At 40.2% G+C, this 19,952-nt stretch overlaps 2 protein-coding genes across 2 annotated transcripts; both read left to right on the top strand.

Moving 5' to 3' along the window:
• Positions 1-9,820: 9,820 nt before the first annotated feature.
• On the top strand, positions 9,821-11,071 carry foxe3 (forkhead box E3; the record flags this gene model as incomplete). Its single annotated transcript, XM_082525323.1, has 1 exon — positions 9,821-11,071. One exon carries the CDS (start codon positions 9,821-9,823, stop codon positions 11,069-11,071), a length of 1,251 nt encoding a protein of 416 aa, XP_082381449.1.
• A 4,695-nt stretch (positions 11,072-15,766) lies between these two features.
• Positions 15,767-18,196, top strand: foxd2 (forkhead box D2). Its single transcript, XM_082524859.1, has 2 exons — positions 15,767-16,059; positions 16,156-18,196. The coding sequence occupies exon 2, from the start codon at positions 16,254-16,256 to the stop codon at positions 17,355-17,357; it is 1,104 nt and encodes a 367-aa protein (XP_082380985.1). The 5' UTR covers positions 15,767-16,059; positions 16,156-16,253; the 3' UTR covers positions 17,358-18,196.
• The last annotated feature ends 1,756 nt before the right edge of the window (positions 18,197-19,952 follow it).

The raw sequence follows: 19,952 nt of genomic DNA, 5'->3' as shown, positions 1-19,952 counted from the left end.
GACGTTTAAAAGCAACTGGAATGTCTGTTGCACCTACAGTACTGAAGTAAGTACAGTTATCACGGCTTATCTAAATTAGTTTTTTTACTAAACGATTTGTAGCTACGTAATCTTTTCCTTCAGAATATCCCATAAGCTCTAGTTAAGTTCCTTCTCCTTATTCTGAAGCTTGCTTCATTTTTAACAGCAACAATTGTCTTTGCACATAGAGTTACGGCCTTAGGATTTTGCAAACTGGGACAATTTTCTGCAAATGTGCCTCTGTACACCACCACAGTGGATTTTGAATCATGCAGTCAAGCTCTGACTGAAGTGCAGACTTTCAGGTTTACCTTATGGGGTTTAACTGCATTAACTGTCTTTTTATACACAATTCCCTATTTTGAGAAGCTCAAAATTAAGGACAATTTCAACAATTTTAAGTATAAAAACAGTTTTTAGTCGTTGGTTGAAAATCCTTTGCAGCCTAAAATTCATGGATATCACCAAATACTGTTTTCTCTCTTTACTGCAGCACTTTTCAGCTGTTGCTTGTTTGTGGATGTCTTCTAGATGTTTTCTCAAAGTTTAATCTGCCCTTCCCATTCTTAAGTGTAACTAGTGGATGGCACCCTGCTGTAAACCCTGGATAATGATACTCATACCTCATTGAGAGTGTTCTTTACTTGGGTAGATGTTCTGATTTTTTTCTTCTTTACCACAGAGAGAATTCTGTGATCATCTTCTTTGGTTGTCTTCCATGATCTTCCTGACCTTTTGGTGTTCCAGAGTATTCATTCTTTTTAAGATGGAACCAGATTGCTGATTTTGCAACTTTCTCTAATAGATTTATGTGGGGGTTAATTATGGCCCCCTTCACTTGCACTGACTGAATTCTAATGAAACGCTACAAATTGCAAGTTCAACACTTGGGATCAACTCCAGATCTTTTAGTTTCTTAATTTGTCATTAAATAATGAAAGAATAGACCTCGCCTGGCCCTAATTTTTCAATTACAATTGTCCAGTCACAATTTAATATGGCCACTATATATAAAAATGACTGTAATTAAAAAACTTATACTTAACTCTTATAGGATTAACTGCATATTGTGACCAAGCCGAGGATCTCCAGTCAAATTATGGTTGGAAAAAAGAATTCCTACTGACCTCAGGTAATTTCAGAGACTGCAGTTGATCTGGTAACCACTAGATGGGTGTAAGAGCCTGCATCCACTGTCAGTGTAAGCTCAACTTCTTTGACATTCATGTAAACTTCATTCACTAAAAAGCTAAAAGCTGTTATTGTATATTTTTCACATATTTGTACGGAATATTGTATTTATTTTAATTGCTATGTAGTTATGTGGTGCATGTGTTTTTGACTTTTGTTGCCATGACACCAGGTCTCTCTTGGAGACGAGATCTTTAATCTTAGTGAGATTTTTACCTTGATAAATAAAGGACTAATTAAAAAAAAAATTTTTAAACTACATTTAAGTCTGTATTTGTTCTGCATTTCAGTTGATGTAAAGACGTTTTGATTTCTTTTTTGTTTTTGTTTCTGTTGAGGGTCAAGAGGTGTCTGGAGCTAATCTCTTTGGGGTGTCAGAAGAACAGAGATGACCTGGCTGGAACCTGTTCACAGACAGATGCAGAGGAGAACATGCAGACCTGATGCATGTACCTACATGTGTATCTTCAGCCCATATGTGAATATCTGCTTAGTTAGTTATCTTACTTGTGGTGGTTTGTGTACACTGGTCTTAGAAGACATAATGAATGCTTATCCCACCTGTATAGGCTAGTCTTAAACAACAGGAAGGACAATAGGAGGAGACAGGGTGTGGTACTGGATGGCAAACATTGGTCAGCTACTTCTGTCTTAAGTCCCTTCCACAGAAATGAGCACACAAACCATTAGAAGTAGACAGCAAGAGGGAACATAAGAATAACTGGGTATCTAAAACTGAATGTACTTTTGGCTTTATATTCTTATTTCTTCTTATCCTTGTCTATTTGAGGTGACTGTAGCTCAGGAGGTCAACCAGATCATTTATTAATCAGAAGGTTGGTGATTCAATCCCTGGCTGCTCCACTACGAAAGTATCCTTGGGCAGAGTTGCTCTCCAGTGCGTTCATCTGTGTGTGAATGATAGAAAGCGCTTGAGTGTAGAAAAATCTGCTTGTGTGAACAAAGCATGTTATATAAAGTCGTTTGAGTGCTCAAATAGAGTAGAAAAGCGTTTCCATTCCCAGTAAGGTTTTTTTTCTTCATATTTTATATTTATACGTGTTGGAAAACATCCAGCCTTTGAAACTACTTTTATTCTGACCTTTCTGTTTTAATGAGTTTTTCACGATGAAGGCTGACCATTTGGACTTGGCACTAAAACTGATCTCACACACAAGTGCATGCCTGTATTTGTGTGTGCATACAGTTTGTGTGTGTGTGTGTGAGAGAGAGACACCTTAACCCTACATTATCAGTCTGTGTAAAGGCCGGGTCTTATCGCGACTCTCTTCTCTCTCAGAGTAATAATGCCTTGAAGATGGCTGCTGTGTGCTTGCATGCTTGCTGGCCATCTCTCACCACCAGGCAATGCCAGCACCAATGACTGCTTTGAGATATACAAGAAGTGTTGTTAATGATGGTGACATAAACACTGACACTTTTGGTGTCAGTTTGTAATACTTGTGATTAAATAAAATTAATGTTCTACTGGAAATGTGGCTTCCTTTTGCTTCCTTTCTGGAGTAAAATAAGACATTCAAAGCTTGAAGCTTGAAGCTTGAAGGCTTGCACTGAAAGAGTGAGAAGTGCATGTTGAAAGATAGTTTTACAAGGAGACATGGAGGAGCTGAATGAAAGTCCTTGTCTCCGCTCTGAGCCCACCTCTCTTGCCTTTTCACTCTGCTCCGAAACTCTGACGTCTAATGAAGGATTTACCTATGTCACTGTGACCTCACTGATACTCTGCTCTGCAGTTTGGGATGATTATAATGCAAGGTGAAACAGCTTTGAAGAGTAAAACACTTGTATTTACTCTTAACATCTGTGTGCATTTGATAATATGTAAACAGACACAAGCCAGCCATGCCTTTCTTCCCTCTGTGGTGAGCTTTTACTCATCACCCAGTCTGCCAGTCTGGTCCACATAGCCTCTCAGGAATGCTTCAAAAACACAGTACCTCATACAGTAAAGCCAACAAACAGTATTTCCAACGTTCAGTATCTGAATTAGATCACCATGCTCTATATTTCCTTCTGTTTAAAGGTTTGCTTGTGGGTATATTTAATGCTTTAAACAAGGTTTCATTATTATGTTTTTATTTATCTATGTGAAACTATTTTCAGCAGACAAAGAATTTCCTTCCTTTGTTTTCTGGCCACCTCAGCTCTCCAGGACAGAGGGGTGTATGGTTTCCTCTGTTTGCTCTTCTGTCAGCGGCTCTTGTTATAGAAAAGCACCTACAGACCAGTCAGCCAAGACCTTTACACTCAGCAAGCTTCCCCCTGTTGACTGATCATACTAAGGAGCGGAGTATTAGGGCAGTGTTTGCCTCTTCACTTTATTATAACGAGGCTGTTTGTTGTTTTCTCTGACTACTTTAGCCCCTAAATATAAGAACTTCTGTGTTTTATGTCATTAAACTAGGGTGGCTATGGCTCAGGTAGTAGAGCGGATCGTTTACCAATTGGAAGGTTGTTGGATCAATCGTGTCCTTGTGTCAAAGTTACCTTGGGCAAGATACTGAACATGAAGTTGTCCCTGATCTGAGTGTATGTGTGAATGTTAGATAAAATGAATGCGATTGGGTGAATGAGATTTATAGTGGAAAGTAAATGTGGGCAGATGGATCCAAATATGGGTAGTATCATTAGTGATAGTACACCAGCGCCAGTATTGGTATTGGATCAATACTAGCAAAATGAAAGTGATACTTTGTTTCCATCTTATAAGTTCAGTATGTAAAAGTTTGAATTGTGGTTAAAAAAATTTTTTCTTAAACATCCAGTATGAAAAATGTTTGAATGTTTTTGTGTTGACTGTCATCTATATTTTATTTATAGCCTGTAGCACATTTAAACAACACAAGTTGACCCAAAGTGCTTTAGAGACAGGAACATTTACATTCCAGGTCTCCAGAAAAACCCAGCTTTACAAACACCCGCTGAAACTGTAAGGTGTGTTTTGACAGATTATTCAATTATAGAAGAAAGTACAAATAATTTAGTGATCATTAAAATATGTTCAGAATTTGCAAATTGATGAATATTCATCTCATAACTCATAACGCCCTGCTCTCCCATACATAAGCTGCCTTTATAGGTTAAAAGTATCGATATTGGTGTTGGGAGTATGGGCTCTGTATTTACTTGGTATCGGATAAATGCCAATTTTTGTAGTATCACACAGCACCAGTGGAAAGTGCTGTATAAGAACTAGTCCATTATAATAGCAAATGGGTAGAAAGTCTGGAAATACCTATATTAGGCTATGCAATGTTAAATTAGAGAGCACTTAAGATGTTAGGTGAATTCTTTAATCCTTCAGATAGGATATACCAAGGCTTGCTGTTTGCTTGCTTTCACTGTGTATGCTAAGCTAGCCATCTCCTACTATAACTTTATATTTAATGGAAAGAGTGGACTTAATCCTCTCATCTTTCTAATGGATGCATTTCTAAAGTGGCCAAATTATTCCTTTAATGATGTTAACAGTCAGTTATTTTGATATTTTTTGGCTTAGACATCAACACTAAAAGTTTCGCCGTTATATTTTGCTTTCCCTTCTCCTTAACCTTCAGTTTTCTGTTTATGCACCGCTTGCTTCTTGCTAAAAGAATCCCCTGAAGCATTTCAACAGACTCTGTCAGATGGTCATGTTTTCCACTTTATGCACATGTTGCTCACTTCCTCATTGTTTGTGTTTACCTTAACAGGATTTGACCTCTGCTTGGTGTTCAGTCTAACGTATGTATTTTGCAGCATCCCTCACTGCATTGCCCAAGGCTGAGGGATTGTCTGGGTGTCTTGGGGGCAGACAAGTATTTATCCAGGAAGCAACTTAAGTAGCACATCTTTAATCATATAGCAATGGGTCAAAGGTTTATGTTGCCTGGTGAAGGAATGATTGCAGAATAAACTGTATATTCTGTATTAAGTAAAGTCTGTTTCTTCATTTGAATGGTCAGAGGTCAGTAGTAGAAAACTGGGGTTTGCTCTAGACAGTTTATTATTGCATTAACGTCCCAAAATGTAAAAATTATAATAATAATAATTAGAGATGATTACTTTTAAATTACTACTTGTGAAGTAATTATAAAGCTATTTATGATGCATATATTCACTCTTTTTTTTATCTGTGTGTGTTCATGTGAAATTTTGAAAATGAGATATGATTATATTATATTTTGATATTGCTAGGGATGATGCAATGATCGGGGACCATTCTTAATTTCGTTGTTCTCATGACAATGACAATAAAGTTTCTGATTCTGATTCTGATTCTGATTACCTTATATGTAAGCATCAAGCATGACTGATTTGTGTGTGTGTGTGTGTGTGTGTGTGTGAGAACCATGCGCTGTGCTTTAGCGGGGCAGTGTAGCGTGCAGTGCAGGAGTGAGCAGAGGCGGCCCTGGCCAGTACAGCCCCTGTTCCCTGGTAATCCCTGCGTTTTCAGGAGCCCTGGCCCGTACTTGATGAGCTTGAGCAAGAAAAAGGTTGCGCTCTCCCGTGTGTTTCTCTCTCTGTGTCTCCCTCTCTTTCCCTCTGTCCCTCGCTCATTCATTCCCCCACTTTTTCTCATGAACCCCTCCTCCCCATCCCCTGGAGCCACTGTGCGAATGAATAGATTCCAAGTGTTTACTCAGCAACTTTGTCCATCCATCTCACCCTCAGTACTTCTCAGGATTTCATGGAAAAGGAAAAGAGAACCTGTGAACTTGCTACCATCAGTGAATCTCTTAGCAAACTGGGAAATATGACTGGAAATGTAACTGAGATTTGCTAAAACTTGTGAAGAACATTAAAACAAAACTGGAAAAGTACATGCTGTAGGAGTCGTGCTACATGATTTCCTACCAGTGGCATAAGTGGTTCAGAAAATCTTGCAAACTTATGATCAGTTCCTGAGAGAAAATTCCCCCAATGTCAAACTCTGGCTGAAGTGGTTCAGGATGGATGTAATATCCAGTGTGGCGGCACAATGTGGAATCAACATTTAGAACAAAATAAAACTGGACATGTGAAATTGTCTGTCTGAGATGAAGTAGCTATCTTTCCTTCATTCGATTACCCTTAAATAAGCATCCAGTTTACACTCACAGGACACTTTGTTAGATGCACATTGCTAGTATTGTTGGACTGCTTTTTGCTTTCATAAGCGTCTTCATTATTTGCAGCATAGATTGAACAAGGTGCTGGAAACATTCAGTATTGACATGATAGCATCATCCCACTGATGCAGATTTGTGAGCTGCACATCCATCCCACCACATCCCAAAAGTCTATTTGACCGAAATCTGGTGACTGTAGATGACTACACAGTGAAGTCATTGTCATCTTCAAGAAACCAGTTTGAGGTGATTTGAGCTTTGTGGTAGTGTGTCATCCTCTTGCAAGGAGACTTCAGAAGCAGGGTACACTGTGGTCATAAAAGGGCGGACATGTCCATCAAGCATATTTAAGCAGTCTGTGGTGTTTAAATGATGCTCAGTCAGTACTAAGCAACCCGAAGTGTATGAAAAAATCTCCCCCACATGATTACACCACCAGCAGAAGCCTGAGCTGTTAATTAAAGGCAGGAAGGATCCACGTTTTCATGTTGTTTATACCAAATTCTGACTGTACCATTTGAATGTGGCAGAAGAAATCATGACTCGTCAGACAAGACAATGCTTTTCAATCTTCTATTGTCCAATTCTGGCGAATCTGTGAGGACTGTATCAGAGATGCTATTCTGCACACCTTGGTTGTAACAAGTGGTTAGTTGAGTTACTGTTGCTTTCCTATCAGCTCTGAGTTGATATTTTTCTCCTTTTCAGACCATTCTCTGTAACCCCTAAATATGATTTTGTGGGAAAATCCCAGCAGACTAGCAGTTTGAAATATTCTGACCAGTACATGTGGTACTAATAACCATATCACATTCAAAGTCACTTAAATCAACTTTCTTCTCTATTCTGATGCTCAGTTTGAACTTCAGCATGTTGACTTGACCATGTCTAAATGCATTATGTTGTGATGTGAGTGGCTGATTATATATTTAGGTTAATGCGCAGTGAAACGGGTGGAACTAAAAAAGTGTCCAGTGAATGGCGGTCTAATTAGTTCATGTTTACCCTTTAAAGCACAGTGGCTGCGACGTTTAACTGTGTGTCTGATGTTGGTAAAAAAGTTACCTGTTCATATTTTGTCTTCATGCTCTTATAAATATATGCTCTGCTCTGTATGTTAGAGAAAGTCTGTGACTTCTGTTTACTAGTGAATTTGGGGGATTCTACGTTAAAATAATTTGTCACTTACCAAGTAGTTTCCAGTTAAAATCCTGTCGATATGATACATGATTCATCTCGCTTTAGAATACAGCATAGGTTCAGAGGGGTTTAAGGAAGTCGGGTTTTTTCTAACGAAAAAACAAACAAATATTTCCCACCAGTGAAGTTACTCCAACTGACTGACTACAGTCTAATATACAGTTAAATATAAAAAATAGCAAATGTATGAAAGTTTAATTTGATGAAAAATGTTCTAATGGAGCTATTAAACATATTAAACAACTGGATTGCAGCTAAGAGTTGGAGTTAGTTTTAGTCACTATTCTTGCAGTTATTAAGAATTAAGCAGGGTTTTTGTACTCTAAGATGAAACTTCCACTTTTTGGGTGCTGGTAACTTCTCTTGTTCTACATTTTAGATTAATTCTCCCACATCCATAGACTTAATTTAAAATGTTTTACTGTAGCGGGCTTTTTCTTGACTAGCCACAACATAATAAAGTAAGTAAAAGTACGGTGTGACAGAGAAACAAGCATGCAGACTGGCCGTACAACATGACTAATGTACTGATAGTGTTGAGGTACAGAGAGGTGTGAAGGCTCTGACAGGGTAATGAGGTGGTCAGGGTGGGGATTAGCAAGAGGCCGCAGGCCCCGAGGCAGAAGGCCTCGTTTCCTGGCCTGAGCCCCTGTTTGTCCTGCCTGACCTGACAGCTCTGGGGGCAGATCCTGCTTGGATACATCCCCGCTCCCACGCCTGTCTGAAGCTGTTAGCCACTGGCTGTGAGTAGCTAGCTGGGCTTAGTGTTGTCTGAGCTGTGGCTGGGTGGGGAGGGGTCCAGTCATCTGTGGGAAGAGGTGGCAGCTCCTGTGTGCTGGCAGAGAGAGGGTGATCGGGGGGAAAAGGCATCTGGGAGAAGAGTGGGCAGCGATGATTAATAGCTTTGGTCTGGCTGTTGTCAAAACTTTTTTATTTGTGTTACTCATGTTGGAAGGAAAACGAGCCATCTCGTCTTTCTTCTTTTGAACATCATCGCTCTGTCTCCATGGATCTGTTCTACCTAGTTGTCAATGATTTACCACATATTTGTACAGTAATATTTGGGAGATCAACTAAAAGGAAAAACAACAAAAAATATTCCAATATGGTGTCTGGCAAATGCATGCTCCCAGTTTAGTTTGTCATAGATTTGACCCTTCTACCAAAAAATGTAACCTTGTGTGATGTGTTGTTGTTGAATTAGATTTTTGGTGATTGCGTGACTTATAACACTGCTCACGTAATATTTACTTATGAACTCTTCCAGGGATTCCACCACTTCTATCCTGGGTTTTCCTTTAATTTGTTGCTTGGATGTCATTGACATTATTAAGCTTCCCTTCAGCTCGCTTCAACACCGTAACCCACATTTTAAACACTGGTAGTTCATCTCTGTGCGTTTTACCTGTGCAATTAACTTCAGCCTTCTTTTTTGCCTGAATGATCAATTAAAAGCACTTTCAAGTTCTGGTCTTCAAAGAGTGTTGTCTGCATACCAACTGTGTGCACAACCCTGTTTTTACTTCAAAATCCATAAGATAACACCTCTCCTCTACACCACGGGGAGTGTTTGATTATCACTCTCCAAAAATGAAAATGAAATGAAGGGATATTTACTTTTCTTGCCCAAAAGCTTTGATAGCTCAATTGCTTGTTTTCAGTGGCTTGTTATTATTTTTCAATTGGTGGATTGGCTGTTGGGTTTGGAGTAGCATGGAGCAGCTCTCCGAGTGTTGTTTCTGCCCTGGATATACACACAGGCATTAGTGAAAGCACAGAGAGAGCAGCTGAGATAAAGACACACAAGGAGAAAGAGAGAGAGAGAGACAGAGAATGCATCGCCACTAAAATTTTTGTTAGTGTCTCAAACATTACATCCATGTGAGAATGACAAATAAATGCAATATTATTGTTTGGTTCTGCCATATACGGGCCTCTTCTGATTAAAGATGTTAAATCCTACAATGTAAAAATACAACACTTTTTACAATCTAAAAATTTAGCATTACATGCAAGTCTTTGTATTATATAAACAGCAGTCTGTTAGAAAATTGTCAATTTCTGGGTGAGTACTCGGTGGGTCCTCCTGCCTCAGTCGTCACTGGCTACTCAGTGGCGTCATTCCTGCCCTGTCATATAAAACTGTCAACGCCTTTCTCTCACCTGAACTGACACACACACTACCCCAAACACCAGGGCAGGATAGGGGCCAGAGCAAGGGGCTGTACATGCACCTGGTTGATTCTTTCCCCTGCTGATCATTTCGACAAAAAGGCGATCGTTGCATTGGTTCTTTTATGAATCTAGCAAATTATTCCTACTTCTCTGGCATGTGCAACATGACCGCAGAGCAATCACCTGCCGAGGCAAGTCCTGTTGTCATGTCTCCAAATGTGAGCCTGGACTCGCCACTGCCTCCGCCGCCTTTGATGCTGCAGGCCCGGTCAAAGGAAAGCATTTTGATCAAGTCCGAGCCCCGAGGAAACAGTCCCAACACGGAGGACGGAGGCGCTCTGGGTCAGACTGAAGAGCACCTGCCCTCGGGGAGCCGCAGGAGGAAGAGGCCCGTCCAGAGGGGGAAGCCTCCCTACAGCTACATCGCTCTCATCGCAATGGCCATTGCCAACTCCCCGGAGAGGAAACTCACCTTAGGGGGCATTTATAAGTTCATAATGGAGCGCTTTCCTTTCTACAGGGAGAACTCGAAGAAGTGGCAGAACTCAATCCGCCATAACCTCACGCTCAATGACTGCTTTGTGAAGATCCCCCGGGAGCCCGGCAGACCAGGTAAAGGCAATTACTGGACGTTAGACCCCGCAGCTGAGGACATGTTTGACAACGGAAGTTTTTTGAGGAGAAGGAAAAGATTCAAGCGCACAGACGTTAGCACATACCCCGGTTACATGCAGAGCTCCAGCGCTTTTACGCCAACGCCAATGGGAAGGCCTTCGTATCCAAACGCCCTGTATGCCGGCATAGGGTCAGGTTACGGCTCTCAGCTGACGGCCACATCCCCACACCCAGCCATGCTGCATCATTACCAGACCTCTGCTGGAGTCAGCCAAGGACAGCCGCGCATGTTCAGCATCGACAACATCATCAGTCAGCAGACGGTTGTGCAGAGCGGCCCAGTTGGGGACCTCAACTCCCAAGCGCTGGGACTGGGTGGAGGCGATCTGAGCACTATGACCTCCAGCTGCTCGGTAACCGGCGCCGACCCGTCTGCTTGCTTCCAGACTCAGACTGTCAACCCGTCAGCGAACATGCTGAGCAGAAACAGCGGGAACCTTTCATCCAACCTGACCACCGGGTACCCATATTCCTCTCCGGCTTCTCCTCCAAATCTACCCACCATGACCCAGTCCGGATTCTCCCCGGGCAGCTCCCAAGTGTACTGTACGAGCAACCGGCTCTCCCTACCGGCATTGCGCCCGAGCTCCTGCGCCGAGCACTCGGAGCAGCTACTGGGCCTCTCCAGCCCCATGAACTACAACAACACTTACATGAGACAAGCCAACTTTGCGTCAGGATTAGAGCGGTATATGTAAGATGAAAACTAAAAACTTAATTGAGTGCAGACAGGAAGGATTCTAGACCTAAATTGCCCATTAAAGGAAAAAGCCCCAAATTAATCAGAAGAACAGCTTAAAAATAAAAGGTCCATATTATTCAGTCAGCATAACAATAAATAATAGATTTAGTTCACGCTGGAATTTCGGAATTTAATTTTTGCCAAGCTCAAAAGGACATGACACAATAAGACCGAGCCTCACTATGAAACATTCCTATTTGAAAAGGTGTAAAGCCATTTAGTTTGACACATTCCATGAGTGTATCTCAATATGTACTAATCTGTGAAACACTGCTTTCGTATTTCCTGTATTTTGCCGTTTGTTTTTAAGTTTACATGTTTCTTATAGACTTATAGACTGTTCACGTCTGCTGTTTCACGTCTGCTGTTTTTTTATGTAAATATTGTGCTGATGTAAAGACTTTATTAAAGGAAGGGTGTTAGCATTACACGCGACAAAGGATATAAAAAGGAAATAAAAAGGATTTTTACAGTAAAGTAAATGTAGCCTTTTTCCTTGACCATTTAAAACTTTAAAACTATGAAAATGGGTAATATTTATTTTTAAAAGATTCCATGTCAATACAAGCTAAAATCTATGAACACAGTTTTCTTACATTGATTTAACCTAAATTGGTGTGAGAAAATATTAAACCAGTTCACAAATAAACCACTTTAGTCAGTTCTTTGGAATGAATCATTGCATCACCACGAATCACCAATGAACCATTCAAAATCCACACTTTTAAAATGACGTCTTGAGTTGGGTACAGGTAGACTCGAACTTTCTGTGTTCAAATGCACGAATGAATAATTATATTTTAAATGTATTTCACTGACATAATCAATAATAAATGACATAAAACAAATAGAGTTTTTATTGAGAAGTGTTCAATTAAAAAACTAGACTCAAAACTAAAAATAAAATCATCTTTACCATCATTCTTGAATTTGATACCAATCACATGGAATTCAGGTTAGCAAAGATGCATGGCGATTTAACAAAGATACTCAAACTGTAAAAATAAATAAATAAATGCCCCAAAACCTGCATTAAGCCTTTTTTTTTAAAAATTTGTTAATTAATTATTAATTACTGTTATGCTATGTTAAGCATCCCTGCTATAATAATCTTTAATATCTTGTAGGCTTTTCCTCTTTATGGAGTTTTACATGTAATTTTCTAGACTTGTGAATTGTAACAACAGCAATACAACACAAGAAAAGAAAACAACAAAAAAAGAGCCACATATGAGCCGTATTTTGTGGAAATTAATTTCCTGGTAATCTAATGAAATAAGGACATAAAGAAAGTGTGCATAGCAGTTATTGCTGGAGACAAAATATGTTTCAGACAACAGCTGGGACAATTTTTTTTTTTTTATCTCTGAGGTATATAGTTGGGATAAATTATCGTGTAAACAGTTATATGACTTATATTTGACTTATAATACAGATTGAAGAAAGGTGTAAGAAAAACATTCCGTTTTAGGCACCTGGGACAAATTTGTGGAAACGCAAACATACCCATGAGTAAAGCACTTACTTGCAAGTATAAACTGTAATGGTTGTTCCGTTTGAAGGATAAAACCCAACAATTTCTAACAATTCTAACAGAAAAGTCAAATTCAAAGTCCAGGTCTGCTCATCACCGCCCAAACCTCACGCCAACCAATCACAACAACCGTGTATTCAGCAAAAACGCCCCAAAACTTTTATTAGATAACTCTGAAGCGCTGAAGTCGCCGAAGGACTCGGACAGCTGCCTCACCACTAGGTGGAAGCAAAGGCACGACGTGTCCAGCTTGTATAATTTTCTCCACCCTCCATTAAGTTTTTTAATCATTAACTTTTTGAATTATGATTTACCCGAACATATTTTGAAGAGCAGTCACCAGTGAAAACACTTTCTGATTTATTGAAATGAGCTTATTTAAATTTTTATTTTGTTGGTAAGTCTTGTTCGGTGTTCGTGTTTCATCACTGAGATGCAATCTCAATCTAATTTTCATATTCAAGTGCTGAAAAGTGCTTACGTCAACAAAACGCACTGAAGGTTTGAGACACACAATGTGACTGTTTAAGCAAAATGTTATTTTTTAAGTATCCCAAAGGACATCCAGGAAAGCCACAATCCAGTCATTATGATCACATTTTTATTCTTTATTTGCCATCAATTTAAAAATAATATCCAGCAGGCGCTCATGTGTAGCTATACCAGGCTTCATTTACATTACATATGAGTTTTCAGCAGGTGTTAGTCTCACAGTACAATCTGCTCCCTTAACCTCAAGTCAAGCACTAACCGTCTATTCAGCCAGACAGTTTATTTCAGGAAGTGTTGTGTTGCACATCAACAGTAGTTGATATTTTATAGCCTAATATAGAAGTTATGTACTTCTCTGGCATTATAAAAAAAATAAAACTATATTAATTTTTCTAACAAAGGCTTTTGCATTGTATAAAGTGGTTTCCTCATTACGTGAGAATGTTTCAATAACCTCTGCCAGTCAGTGCAAGTTTTATCGATTTGCTGCTTGAATGAGTCACAGCTAGTCTCACCTGCGAGTGCAAGACTTTAATCATCACTGCTCTGCAAACAGCAGAGGGCGCCTTAACACCATAAACTGAAATAAGCCTCTTCTTTTTGAGAGTCGCAGAGAATATGAACTAACGCCTACTGAAGCTTTAAAAGATGATAACTTCTCAAAAGCTCCGGTAACTCTTACTCTTCTTACTTCCACGTGATTACACACGTAGCATTAAGTAGACTGACAATATTTTTACGTAAATATGTATATAATTAATTCATTGGTTATACTGTAAGTAAAAAACCAGCATTAGTTATCAAATGAAGGCAATGCGAATTGCTACCCCTTCTGTTCGTAAGGCAGGTCATTGTGACATATGGTCGGTGTTTTAAAAGATAATAGAGGGAATAAATAAACAAATAAGAGCAATATTTTCGCTGATCTGTGAATAAAACTAAGGCTGGGCCTTGGGTTCCGTAAGAATGATCTAATATAAGTTAATGTGTTATGTCTCTTGGGTAGCTGTCAGGCAGGTGTCAGAGCGTCTATTTCAGATTTTTAAAGACTTGTGACAGGCAGGTCAGAGAGCAGGACACATAGATCAGCAAGCGCTTCCATGTTTAAGGTTACGCATGCTCGATTTGAACTTGCTCTATCAGTAAAAACAACACACACACACACACACACACACACACACACACACACACACACACACACACACACACACACACACACACACACTGTTCAAGAAAAGGCAACAAACAACATAAAGAAAACAAGTGTCGTCGAAAACGCATGAAAGTCTTGTTCTTTGACTTTCCCAAACCCAAAAACAAACAAACAAAAAACCCACCCTAAAAGCAAAAAATATGACATATATGAATCTGATCTGTTTGCTGTTTGACCTGTAGCTAGGATTAATGGGGTGCTGATGTAAACGCATTACAGTAATTCGATGTTTCTGCCCCATAATGAACTGGAATGCCCGCCTGCTTTAAATAAGCCCGCACACATTGCACTTTGTCATCTGCTCCTGGCCTTTCACGAAGATGAATTGAAGCAGGTTGCGGCACACTATACCCCCGTGTAACACTGTAAAATATGCAAAAAATGCCCACGAATAATGCTGCGAATTGTTGATGAGGAAAACACTAAACCCGTGAGAATTTTTTCTTCGTTTGAATCACGGAATTATGCGCCTGTCTGAAACCTTTCAGACAGTTGTGCATGCTCCGCTTGTACAACTTATTTATGCAGCACTTTGGATACTTGAATAAACAAAACGGATTTAAGGTTACGTTACATTAGATAAAATCGAAAGAAAAATGTAAAATACTGAACAAAAAAAAAAAAAACAAAACGTGTCGAGGACTATTTTAGTAAAATATGTATATTTAAAAAAAAATCTATTTCACACTCGGATTTTAAAGTGCTGTGCACTCTACTTCATAAATTAACCTCAATTAAAAAGCTTTATAACAATACTAGTAATAATAATAACTTGAGCTGCAGATTGTTATTATCTTTTCTTTTCCATCTTTTTTACTTTATGAACAGATTCAAAATTTTGATTTCTCTCAATATGCGTGCATTATTATTATTATTATTATTATTATTATTATTTTATTATTATTATTATTATTATTATCAATAATGATAATAATAATTTTATAATCTTTTTTCTGATCAGTCACCATCAGTGGTGCACCTTCCCCTGAAGTCACGGTGTCTTCTTTAAGTGAATCAAACACTTCATGTCCAGGTATGAAACTTTTTTCTTTCTTTTTTTAAAGTGAATAAGAAGCTACCAGTAAGACAGTTTTTCACTTTTAACACATACATTCACATACCTATTTCTTATATTCTTTTCCCTCTGATAAAGCATAAAATATGCACAGAATATTTGAGATCTTCGCACTTGGAGGTCTTAAAATATGTACATATACAAGGGAACAACTGATGTCGTTTCAACCTGTGTAGACTTGAGTGCTTCTGTTATTAGTATAACATTTTAACATATGATATAATATTCAAGAGCAAATGCAAATATTGTTTTTTGCTGGATAATTTCGTCCAGTTCCTGGTAACAGTGACTCAAAGACCACGTGATCAGCGTGGCCCTATAAATACCTTTTGAGCACTAAGGAGGATAGTGTGACAGTCTGGCTGGATACCTACCCAATCTTGTGCGTAAAAGCTTTTTTGAAAAGACATTTGGATGCCCCGAAGTAGGTTTTTGAACAATAAGAATAAGCTTGAAGTGATCACAGACGGAAACCATCGTGTCTGAGGAAAACACGACTTCTTATCGGTGCAAGATCGTTGATCTTTGACTCTATTTTTTTACGCGTGACTCCCAGAAGTTTTCTCGATGAGAGCGTCGCACGGCCCCGCTTGACCAGACTCGGACTCCGAGGACACGCCAAATCCACAGGTCAAAGAGTTATTTGTCTTTTTCAATTTTAGCCATGTGTGATTTCGGTAGTTGGAGATAAAGCTGCAATAAAACCCTTGTGTGGTTGTAAGGCAGAGAGGAAGGGTGTGTGCGCGCTCTCGCTCTGTAGCCTCACCGGACGAGAGCAGGAGGAAATCTGGGAGAGAGGAGGAAGACAAGCGGCAACTCCAAGGATGACTTTAGGGACGGATATGTCCGACAGCTCTGCATTGTCCGAGGATGTGGACATCGATGTGGTTGGTGGTGACATATCGGTTGGAAAAGACGGAAAGTACATCCACCATGACTTCAACTTCGACAATGACTCGGACGATAATTACTCCCAGAACACGGCCGAGAGGGTTGCCTCTCCAGGGCTCAGCAGCTCTGACTGCCCGTCAGATCAGGTCGGGTCCAATGCAGAGACCGGGACTGCGATTGGGGACAAACCCAGAAAAAGTGCACTTGTGAAACCACCGTACTCTTACATCGCTCTGATCACCATGGCCATCCTGCAGAGCCCCAAGAAACGTCTCACTCTGAGTGAGATCTGCGAGTTTATTAGCAATAGATTTCCCTATTACCGGGAAAAATTCCCTGCGTGGCAAAACTCCATTCGTCACAACCTTTCCCTTAACGACTGCTTTGTGAAAATCCCACGGGAGCCCGGCAACCCCGGGAAGGGCAACTACTGGACTCTCGACCCGGATTCCGCAGACATGTTCGACAACGGGAGCTTCTTGCGCAGGCGGAAGCGCTTCAAGAGGCACCAAAATAATGATATCCTCAGGGACTCCGGTGGCTTTCTACCAGGATTTGGATATGCGCCGTATGGATACAACTATGGACTTCAGCTGCAGAACTTCCACGCAGCCCACAACCCTTACCACCCACACCACACAGGTGGTTCCTTCCCGTTCCCTAACGCCCCCTGCACCTTGCCCTCATCAGCCTCCATATTCCCCGCGCCGCATCATCTGCCCTCCCTTTTAGGGACCGATTTAAGAAAGCCTTTTTATCCTCAGCTAAGCCCCTCTCTGCCACCCCTCAAGACGGACTCCAGCGCCCCGAGTCGACCTTCGTTCTCCATTGATAATATCATTGGTGCAGCCAACTCCACCGCTTCTTCCTACAGCGCACAGCCGGGAAGCCAGGCTCAGATTCTGGCCATGCTGACCCCAGCACTGGCCTCTGCCTCAAGTCATTTGAACTTAGCACAGGAGAGCATATTACAACCTGGGCCGCAGAGTCAAACTTTTTCCAGTAAAACCCCGAATATGAACACTTGCCCTTTTTAAGAAATAGGAGAAAAAGAAAAGACTGCCAGAATGCCCTCTGAATATTTTTCATGAAAAAAAATCAATTGTGGCGTCGTCCTCTGTGAAGGTAGGGTAAACATTCTTCGGGAAGTAAGAATGTTTCTTGTTCTCCCAGTTTCTTAACAGTGTACGAGGAGAGACAGGTTTATTTATAGGGTGTAAATATGTGTATAATATTGAGAGACAAAAGCAAGAGAAACTCGGAGAGGGAGCTTTTTAAATAATGCTGGCCTGCAGTGTGGCGTGTGGCCTTCAATTGTCAGTGGAGGGGAAAAAAGGAGTCTGTTATTTTAACATAAGTTAAATTTGTCCTAAGTGGTTACGGGGGATTATTTTTGATTTTTTTTTCCAAAATACAATTGAGAATTTTATTCTGATTTATATTGTTTTTTATTTTTATTTTGTGTCTATAGAAAAAGTGGCACTGTTGTTGAGATATGCTGACAAGAGACTGTAAACTCAGGTTTTTACTTAGAAAGCACACGGAGACAAAGGGGTGTTTCTGAAATTTAAAAAAATAACACTACAATTTTTCCACTATCACTCCCCCTGAATCTTCTCTACATGGTAAATTTGTGACAATATCATTTCATGTTGTCAGTGGACCCTTAGGCTATGTGACTTTTGGTATTAAAGAGCGTATTACCTCTCTCAACCTTTTAATTGTTCGTTCCTACCTATTCGCAATTTAATCTGTGAAGCATACAGTATGTCATGTGTTGCCAATAGAAAAACACCTAAATGTTCATAGGTCATTTTTGTTGTAATGACAAGAATAATAAATGTTTGTGACTTAAAGAAATGTTTTTTTTTATTGCATGGGAAGATGACCTTCAAGCAGACTCGACGCCATAGACTGAACAATAACGAATTGCATTCATGTTATATTTGCAACAATTTTTTAAACTGAAAACTAAATGTCGTAGATTTCATTGCATTTAAGCTACTTTTATTTATTTATTTATAATGACACTTACAGTCCATATCCTGCCCACCTGAATAACCCACAGTTTTAACGATGTATCAGTCGTTCAATTCCTAAATGTGACTAATTCAGGTGTTGATTTGACCAATTAAACCAATTTGGCGTCCTGGGCATGCAGTCCGCTAAATTAAGACTAATTTAAGCTGTGAGAAACGAAACCCACAAAATTCGGTTTTAAATGTTTCAAACACGGCTCGACGTTTATAACACTCAGGAATATCACGCAACAGTGGGCATGCATTCCCCTTGTGTGGCTCTTGCTCGCTTGTAAAGGACCATTTTCTAGCGAGTTACAAAGGCTTTAAATGAATGGGAACATTAGCGGGCCTCGGCGGTCTGTAATTGAAAGTGAACAAGGATATACCCACGGTCTTTTGGGCTTTCGTTGCTAATTTGTAGCAGCATTTTTCACCAGGCTCCTAATCCACCATAATGCGGCTTTTTGGCCGTTTGTTGATGTTGTCAGTGTGGACCCCTGGCCCAGGGGAGTGAATGTGCGCACAGCGAGCGGTCCCCTGTGAGACCAGCCACATGCATTTGGACCCTGAAAAGCAATCTTCTCAAAAGGCCCTCGGTTTGCTCGGCTTTCATGTCATCTGTGTTGTCTCGGGATACGTTCAAAAGAAACAGTGGGACAAGTCCGGCTACAGAAAACAGGCCTATTGGTCTTTTTCAGAGTTGTTGGAGCACATGTTTCCAGACAGAAGCTGGTGTAAAGCCTCTTTTATTTACCAGATCTGTGCGCAAATGGTTAAATTAGTTTGTGGGTGTTTTGACAGATGATTATTAAGGATGAAGGGTGGGAGGGCTGACTCCTGTGTTTTCCCCTCAGCACAGCTCACTGAAAGTCTTTGAAACGAAAACCAACACATGACTACTTTCTTTACTCAGAAGCAGCCTTTATTTCATTTCTATTTCTTCTCCTCTCCTTGTTAGCTAAAATTGGACAACTAATAAAAGTCGCATACAGCTTTTGGGAAATCATTATGATTAGCGCCTCTCCCGGTATATCCACAGTGTTAATTGATATCCTCTATGTATAATTTGCAGAGTAAATGAGGTGGAAAAAACATTAGCGCACTATTGAGAGTTTTCTCCGCACGCCCACGCTGATAGGGAGTCATTATGCGCCGCATCAGACCATTAAAATCCACATCAAGCGTGTGCAGAGGTGGTTAAACGGTTAAATAACGACAGGAACGAAAACGAAGCCAATAAAAATCGCGAGACTTTTAATGCAAGCTACAGATCCGCCACGGGGAGGTTCATGCAGAGGGAAAGAGCTTTGAAAACGGACCATTTGAGACTGAACTAATTTGTATGGATTTTCAGCTCGAATGCGCACTGACCATCCAAGCTCCATCTCTGCTGTAAGATTAAAGGCTTGTGACCAGAATAGAAGTGGAACTTGCTCTTCCTCAAACCACTGCGAGCAACGAGCACAAACACAAAGATATCAGGGGCGCATCTTTAAAAACACTCTTTAATTTGTCATGCAAGTCCCACGCAGCATGTAATCACTGCATGCACACTGATAGCTTAATGCTTCATAAAGTTCTTTGGCGCTGTTGTCACTCCGAGACCACCCG

This window comes from Aulonocara stuartgranti (genome assembly GCF_965226115.1).
Source record: "Aulonocara stuartgranti genome assembly, chromosome: 23".
NCBI lineage: Eukaryota > Metazoa > Chordata > Actinopteri > Cichliformes > Cichlidae > Aulonocara > Aulonocara stuartgranti.
Note: the sequence above shows the minus strand (reverse complement) of the source record. Positions and strands in the feature narration are given on the sequence as shown.